The sequence below is a fragment of the Poecilia formosa genome, unplaced genomic scaffold (genome assembly GCF_000485575.1).
Source record: "Poecilia formosa unplaced genomic scaffold, Poecilia_formosa-5.1.2 Scaffold335, whole genome shotgun sequence".
NCBI lineage: Eukaryota > Metazoa > Chordata > Actinopteri > Cyprinodontiformes > Poeciliidae > Poecilia > Poecilia formosa.
The window spans coordinates 316,663-325,420 of NW_006800274.1; the positions used below are offsets into that span (position 1 = coordinate 316,663).

General features: G+C 38.5%; 1 protein-coding gene across 14 annotated transcripts in view; it reads left to right on the forward strand.

The window, feature by feature from the left end:
* Positions 1 to 8,758, forward strand: part of agfg1a (ArfGAP with FG repeats 1a) — a 20,066-nt gene that overhangs the window by 5,423 nt on the left and 5,885 nt on the right. For 7 of the 14 annotated variants that reach the window (XM_016661549.1, XM_016661548.1, XM_016661539.1 and 4 more), the window contains exons 2-7: positions 777 to 870; positions 2,720 to 2,835; positions 3,692 to 3,857; positions 4,981 to 5,143; positions 6,820 to 6,924; positions 7,513 to 7,584. In XM_016661549.1, the coding sequence (XP_016517035.1) occupies positions 777 to 870; positions 2,720 to 2,835; positions 3,692 to 3,857; positions 4,981 to 5,143; positions 6,820 to 6,924; positions 7,513 to 7,584 (716 nt within the window). The remainder of the gene's footprint in view (positions 1 to 776; positions 871 to 2,719; positions 2,836 to 3,691; positions 3,858 to 4,980; positions 5,144 to 6,819; positions 6,925 to 7,512; positions 7,585 to 8,758) is intronic. The other 7 variants (XM_007573609.2, XM_016661544.1, XM_016661545.1 and 4 more) reach the window with 2 other exon arrangements.

Below are 8,758 nucleotides of genomic sequence, written 5' to 3' on the forward strand. Positions count from 1 at the left end.
TGCCATGTGATTAATATCTTTTTACCATATTCAAATGTTGACCTGTTTTGAGTTTCACTTTCAGTGAAAGACTTAGTTAGGTAATATACCTCATCTAATATTGACTTTTCCCCCAATCTCACATGTAGACTCTACATGCACACATCGAATAGTTTTGCTCTGTTTATTTTCTTTAATTTGTAAAAAAAAAAAAAAAACAAACCCAAAAAACACCTCATTTTATTTGTTTGCAGGCTCCGATGTCTGTGCCCTTAAGTCACAGTTAATGTTTTGCCTGTCTAAGTAAATGTTCTGTGATCAGCTTCAAAGACAAACAGCAATGACCTTACAGCCATATTAGTCAGGTTTAACTCAAAACAATAACCCTGCCTGCTGACGACCCTTTAGTCTAGCTGAGCTGTGACCTTCTGAAGGGGAATGAACGAGGTTTAAGTGAGATAACGGATGTCACTCCTTGATAGTTTCCATTTTAGGGGATATTACTCATCGCTTAGTTGCACTGACAACCTGAGTTCAGTCAGTGCAAGTTCAGGAAATGTTTCACCCGTTTCCTTTGTTTTCTTCTTCCGTTTTTGACTGTGTGCCGTGATTCATTTGTCGCTTTTGTCTTTTCTTGCACTTGTAGTCGACTCGGTTACACAGGCAACCTGCCGGCTTGTGGCTAATTAAATGACCCCATCCAAAGAAACGGGGGGGGCTAGAGCCCATTAAGATGACGGTTTCGCTCGCCGTGACACGACAACAAATTGACCCCGGTTTAATTTCTCTGCCCACAGACGAGGACTGAACCCACCCCACAGAGTTAAGTCTATCTCCATGACAACATTCACGCAACAGGAAATCGAGTTCCTACAGAAACATGGCAATGAGGTAAGCCTGGTGGACTTCTGCTCTGCTGCATAAAACTTTGAATTACTCTTAAAGGCCTTGTTTCTTTTTGGTTTTACTTGATTTTAGGTGGAGATCACAATATGTTTTTTTTTTATTATTTTTTTTATGTATTAGCAAATGGTCTCTGTGTTTTATAAACGAACTGTGGTCCAAAGTACCACCTTTTTTTTTTATTAATCAATGCCATGGAGTTTCAGTATAAAAGGTTTGTCATCCAAGTACTCACCTATCTGCTCAAAACAGAGAAACCAAAGTCCATCATCACATTTGTGGTATAAAATAGATCAGTGCCACCAGGGACGCAGTTTATTACAAGCTGGAGCAAAATCATCCAGGAGGCAGACATGCTGGAGACTCAAGGTTGGGACTGATGCTTGTGTCCTCCAGGCTGTAAATATTACTCCATCATGTTGCTATTTTTTTTTTTTTTTCGTTCTGTTTTTGCACACTTTGATCCAGAGAAAAAAGCTGATACAACAGCTAGGGTTCAAATACCATCAGCTGTTGTATCTCGGCCTTCATGCTGTTTTGTCTTGTGCATCATGAATTTAGACATTCAGTTCTTGTTGGTTTTATCACCATCACTACATGTCCATCTTGGTAAATTAGGATATCATTGGAAAACTGATTTATTTCACATTTTCAGTCCAAAGGAACCTTTGTTGGAGAGTCATTCCAGACAGATTGGTGTAGCTGAAGTGTTTTATTTTTTGTTTTGTTTTTTCTCTCCATTTGTTTGGATGTTTTTGTCTGACACTTGATGACTTGATGAAAACTCAAAATTAAGTTTCTGCAAAAGTTTGAATATTATACCAATTAACAAGATTTCTAATACCAACTACCCCGATTGCAAAGTATGCGTGTGACCCGTATCGCACACGTCTTCAGTTCTTTTTGCATGGATTACTGCATTCATGCTGCATTGCATCAAAGTGACCAGCCTGCAGCTCTGCTACAGTCTTAAGAAAACCCAGATTGCTTTCACAGTGGCCTTCAGCTCATGTGCATTGTGAGGTCCGATGTCTCGTCTTTTTCTGGACCGGAGCTCTTTCTGTATGAGATTGTGTGTGAGGTTTAAGTTAGGTGAATTTGTGAAATCAACTACAGTGACATTCTGTGTGGGAAGGCCCTGCTGAAAAATGAACTCAGCATCTCCATAGTGCTTGTCAGCAGAAGGAAGCATGTAGTGCACTAAAATTTCCTGCTCGACGGTTTTGCTGACTTTGGATTTTAGAACTGGACTAACAGCAGCTGATGAAATGGCTTACCAAATAATCATGGAGTCTGGAAACTTCACACTGACTTTGCTTCACAGGCTATTCAACAACACTGCATTTATCTTTGTTTCTTTCACTTCTTTTCCTTCCACTTAACTTTCCTTGAATAAGCACTGATGTAACAGCCAGACTTTTTTTTTTTTTTTTTACCAATAACGGTTTCTGGTTTACATTTATTATGGAGGGTATCATTAAATGTTTCCAAGACAACTGTCGAGTCAGCATTTTTCTCCATAGGGTGTAGTATGACCACACCTTAACATTTGTGATACATAAATAGGGATAATCTTCTAATTCCTTTTTGTTCAATTCAGTACTAGACCTGTAAAATAGGTCTGTTAAAATACACAAGTTAGTTTAAGGTGGTTCAGTGATTTTTTTTTCTTTTTTTTTTGGCATCATTTTTAATTAGCATTATTAGGTAAGTTCTGTTATTATTTTTCTGTCACTAGATAACTTCTTAACAGTTAAAAGTACATTAATATTGTATAGTGGAGTTTACAAAATAAATTTGTAAGCTGACACAACTTTCCTGCATTGATATGTTTCAGGTATGTAAACAGATCTGGCTCGGTCTTTACGACGACAGAACCTCATCAGTGCCAGACTTCAGAGAACCACAGAAAGTCAAGGAGTTCCTTCAAGAGAAATATGAGAAGAAGAGATGGTGAGTGAGCATCTCACGCTGGTGGTACATAGATCTGAATGAACAGATCTGAGAGCTGTGCTGACATGCAGCTTGTCTTTGAGCTTCCCTTATTTCTGGCCTGGAATGTCTCAAAGGGAGCTCATAGCACTCAGCCTCCAGCGAGCCACCAAACACTCCTCCTTTAGCGCACCGAATGTAGGTCGCTACAGACAAGCTGCTCTAAATATGCAATAGTGACTTCAAGTAGGTAAAGCATGAATTCAAATTAGACATCTTGTTCTTTAGCCCAGTCAGCATTATTCTCATATTAGTGTTATGGTTAACAGGACACGTTATCGAATGCAAACAAGAGGTTTGCTAATTGTCATTGTGAATTTTTGATTTGAAGAGGAAAGTAACGTTAAAATGAATACTTATGCAGTTACAGAGAAAAACAAGATGCACTAATAATATGTACTTTTTTTCCCCCCCTTGAGGTTTCATAGAGCAAACACACCTGATTATGAAAGAATTATTTTTAGCTCATCTTCAGATGTTTAGTCCCTGAAAGCCGACCAAAATGAGAGCAGTAGAGATGCACGCTGCATGCCTCAGCATGCCCTTTTGGAACAAACATGCATTTTTCTGAATCAGACACCCAATCACATAGCAGTGACAGTGTTTTACAGGTGCAGATGTTATTTGTCCAATAATCACAGTTAATCTACTAACACATCTTTAAATAAACTTTTATATTGAAAAATTATTATTCTGCAGAATACTGTTTTCTTTATGTTTGAGCTAAAAGTTTCCATCAATTTAGATTTTTTTTTTTCTATTATTACAGTTTAGATATTTTAACATTAATGTGATGCATACATTATTTTCTTCCAAGGTATGTGCCTCCTGAACAAGCCAAGGTTGTGGCATCGGTCCATGCTTCCATCTCTGGTTCCTCAAACAGCAGCACCAACAGCACCCCAGAGGTCAGACCGCTTAAATCGCTGCTGGGGGATTCGGCCCCCAGTCTGCACCTGACTAAGAATACCCCACCAAATCAGGTGAATGTTTCACACGCGTGGACACAAACACTTTCTTGTAAAAGAGTAGTGCCTGACTTAAACAAAACAAGACTTAAAAACGAAATTCACCCCCCTCTGTCCCCAAAAACAACAAAAAAGAAAACAGTTGTATCATATCAAATTATCAAAGTAAACTGCAGCCCAAAAACTTATGTAAGTTTACCCTCGGTAATTAAGGCAAAACTGCACAAAAAATAGTTGCATTAAAGTCCCAGAACCCTTTGAGTAGTCCGGTTTTGGCTTCACCTGGTTCAAATTCTGTGAAACAAAATCTCCTATCAAGCACCTTTTGCTATCAAATTATTAATTGGTTAATCCAAAAATTAATTAACAGATTATCGCTACACTTTATTGATGTTAAGTCAAACAAAAGGAGTGAATCTTTTCACATGTTGATGTTAGAAGTATTTTTTTTTAACCTGCAGATACGTCCTTTGCTACAAATGATTAAGCATGCACTAAAGGAATGGTGTTCTTGCATTTCCAGCAATAAAATGTTTATTTATTTTAAAAAGTAATGGAATTATTTGTGTACTTGCATCTATTAACATATTTTAAATATTGTATAAAAAGACCTAAGTGGTTGAATAAAAAAAAAAAACACTTGGAACGTGCCAATTTTTAAAAATACTGATTAAATGTCAGAATAATCAATAGAATAATCGATTACTAAAATAGTCATTTGGCGCTGTCATAGTTACATGTTACAGAAAATACTTGGCTTTTGTTTGACACCAGTACATTTGACTGGGTCTCTTGCTAGTTTACAAATGTTACACTTTCCAAGAACTTCAGAAGATCTCTGTCAAGAGCTCCTGTGACAGATTTCTTACTTGCATGTTCAGCCTTGTGATTAGTTCCAGCAATTTCCAACAGCTGATGGGTGCGGCCATCTGGTTTGATTTCTGCCTATAATTTGTGCATCCAACTTTCCTCACTCTACCTGCTCCTTCCTGTGATCTCCAAATTAGTTTCCACAATAATTTAAATGATGTTTAAATTGCCCAGCCATTCCCAATTTTCAGCGTTGTGCTCATGGCAAAAAAACACAAAAAACATTTATTTTTATTTTTTTTCCATTTGGGTTTCTTGTCTCCAACAGTCTCCGGTAGTGAGCCGTGGGCAACACCATCAACAGCAGTTCCATGAAAAAAAGTTTGACCTCCTCAGTGACTTGGGTGGAGACATCTTTGCAGCCCCGACCAATGTGAACTCAGCCCCCGGCTCCGGCTTTGCTAACTTTGCACATTTCAACAGCCACACAAGTAAGTATCCAACTAATTATTGATTTATTTCATCGAAATGTTTCAGTAGTTGTTGGTAGCTAAAATATCTGATATATAAATGCACAGGAAAAAAACTCTGAGATGTTTTCAAATGCTATTATCTCAATTGAAGGACTATCAAATTAAGTTGTATATTTGGTAGGCAGTTGAGTCCATGCCCACCAATAACTAGTAACATGACGTCAGTACGGGAGCCGTTTGCTTCTTTTTCGTGAATTCAATTTTTTAGGCTAATCTTTATGTGTCATTTCTGTTTCTGAATTTGTTCTCCAAAGAGAACAGATACTTGCGATGTTTTTGACCAGTTACCAAACAGTTTGCATCAGTGGGTTTTATTTTTTCCTCATGCTTGGACCAAAGTTTTCTTATGTGAAATGTTTCTGAAAAGCATTTCTCAGAACTACAGTTAGGTGCTGTTCCTGCTGTGCTGCTACAAAAAGAGGAACCAGGTCTGATGGTATAAAACAATACCTTTAAAAAGGTTCCTGCTGTTCAAAATCGTCTTTACTGCCTATTGTGGGACACAGTGTACTTCTGGAAACTGCTGGGTTTTTCATGGTGCGATCACTGCTGCTTACAGACAGACAGACAATGAAGATAGTGATTCATTTCGACAGCTTTATTCGAAAAAGAAGAAAAGAGTGGGCTGGGAAAGAGGTTGCCCAGCGAACAACGTCTCAATACGTTGCAATGTTCTTCAATAGACGTTTAAGTAATTTGAATGAAAATGTCAAATTAATACAATATTGGCTCATTACTGATTGCACATTATATCTGTAATGTTCATTATTATAGCTTAAAGCTAAACCCAAAATTCAGGTTTTCGGAAAATTAAAATTATTAGGAAAGAAAAATGAAATGTTGACCCACATAAAAGCTGTCCATGTGCTGTATAGCATATGTCCTTGGTATTTGGTTATGATTCCATTTGCATGAAGACTGCAGACATGCTGCATGACATGGAGGTGTTTGGCCTGTTGCTCTGCCAAGGTGTTCAGGTAGCCTTTAAAAGCATCTTCCAGCTCATCTGGACTGATGCTTCAGGTGTTTCCTATCCTCCTCCTGATGGTGCTCTGCACATTCTTTATGGGGTTTAGGTCGAGCACGTTTGCTGACCAATCAAGCACTGTGATACCATCGTCATTAAACCAGACATAGGCACTTTTTGTAGTTTGGGCAGGTGCCAAGAACTGCTGGATAATGAAATCTGAGTCTGCGGAAAGCCTCTCTGAAGTGGGAAGCGCAAGGTGTTCTGAAATTTCCCGGTAGCAGCTGTGCTGACTTTGGACTTGAGGAAGCTCAAGTCCCAAATCGCCTCCGACAGTGGAAACTTCTCTCTGAACTTTGAAGCAACTTGGATTCTCCTGCCTCCTGGCAGCTAACGCCCTTCGAGAGTCAAATGTTTCCTCAGCAGCTGCAGTGACGTCCACAAATCTTCTCATGGAAATCACTGGCACAAATATACACATTGATTAATTCACAATGCATGTAGAATCACTGAAAAAGGTCAAATGTCACAATCTCATAAATATCCATTGCAGTAGCCCGTGTCATGTTGTTTCTAAGTTCGTTCATCCACACTTTTATTACTCACTTTTATTTCTTTTTTTTTTTTCTTTGTTGCTCATCTGCTCATCTGAACATCACGTCATCAGCACCTGCAGCAGCACAGAATGTCAGCGCAGGGGCAGGATTTGCAAATTTTGATGCGTTTGGGAACACCCCGGCACCACAAGCGTCATTTCAGCCTCCAAATACAGGTAGAGCAAGCTCACGTCCACACTAAACACGAAACAATTGAGATTGTTTCTCAAAGGCAAACACGCTAAATAGAAACAAGCTGTTTACCAGTCGCATATTGTGAGGCATGTTCTGTGTGAAATTCTTATTTCTGTTCACTTTGGCTGACCTAACATATATTCAGCTTACCAAACCTTTTGATCAGTCAGTTCTGTAAAACTTCTGCATACAAAATAAAATAACTGCATGCTTTCCAAGAGTGTGTGTGAATGGACCCTTTTTTCTCATTCACACACTCATACAATGAAAAACCTGCTACAGGAAGCTATTATGTGCTGCGTTGCCCCCTACTTGACGCATTGATTGTCTGTCTCTGTGTGAGTTGGTCTCTGTCATTTCTGTTAAACTTCTTACATTTTTCTTTTTTTTTTTTTTGCATCATTGTCTTTGTCACAAATGGTGAACGACCGTCTGTCTATCTTGTAGTACTCATGCATTTATGTCAACACTATCATTTTCACCACTTTTTTTTGGTTGTGTAATTTCTGTTCTGTCATCTTTTGCTGTTTATTGCTCCATTTTCCCTCCTTTTGATTTCTGTCTGCCAGCGTTCGCTGTGCTTTCATCCAGCCGCAGTGTGGGTGAGTTTACCGCTGCTCTGCCTCTCCAGAGTTCACACAGTAAGTCTCTCTGGGCTTGCCCCGACAACAGCTCCATCATCTCTGATGTGTTGTCCTCCCGACTTTCCTTTTCTTTTTCTTTTTTTTTCTCTGTGTTGCTGCTTTTTTGTTTGGTTGTTGGAAATCTAGGATATCTAGAGTTCGGGCTTAAAATGGTAACAAAACTGCGAGAGATAGAGTTTGAAACTTCTGAATTAGCTTAACAGTGTTTGGTTAGTTCACGCTGGTGAAAGCAAACAACAATAATTGCACAAGTGTTTTCTATTGATTCATTGGCATTACTTTATAAAAAAAAAGTTATTTTTCAAAAACTCTTAGTACCTTGTTATTGGTTTTACGACACAAAAATAATTTAACCTGATATATTTGCTATTTTGAGTTCCTATGGATTTTGTGACAAACTCCTGAGATCTTCTTGTGTGCCGTCCCGTACTTTGTCTAAAACTTTCACTGGAACATGCTGAAGTCAGAAAAACACACACGCTAAATAAGCTGAGCATGACCTATCAGGTTTGATGGTGAAGGTATTTCTGTTCAAGTTTACTTTTTAAAAACCAACATTGTTGCAATCAGTGTTTCCCCCAAAACATAATGATGTGTGGGAATACATTCACCTGCAATCTGTGAATGTGTTCACAGTGTGTGAATACGCTGAAAAACTATGAGATCCAACAATTTGCAGTTTATTTACGCTTTTGACCAATCGGATCATTGGCGCACAGAGTACCGTTCTGTTACGGTTTCAGTGCATTAAATGAAGAGAAGGGAATTGTTACTGGCAAAAGGTTCAGGGTTAACAATGTATCTTCTAATACAGGTTGAAAGGAAAAAGCATCTTTGTTGATATTAAGTTGTACCTGTATTTCCCTTTGTTCAGTTTAATGTCCTTAAAAAAAAACAACACTGAGGCATTTGTCAAGTTTTTACCCCTCCTATGCCACAATGATTAAATTACTTTTTTTTTTTTTTAATTTTACCCGTACCTGAGAGCTAAAATGCAGGTGGCATGTCTGACAGAGCCTCAAAATCCTTCCACACATTGTCTTTACTTTAACCTCTGAAGCTGCAGAGCTTCAGAGGTTAAAGTTATTGTGGGCAAACATTGCCCACTTTCTTTCAAGTGTTGCTGGTCTCCCTTCCTCAGCATGGCTCAATCCACCCTGTACCCTCAACA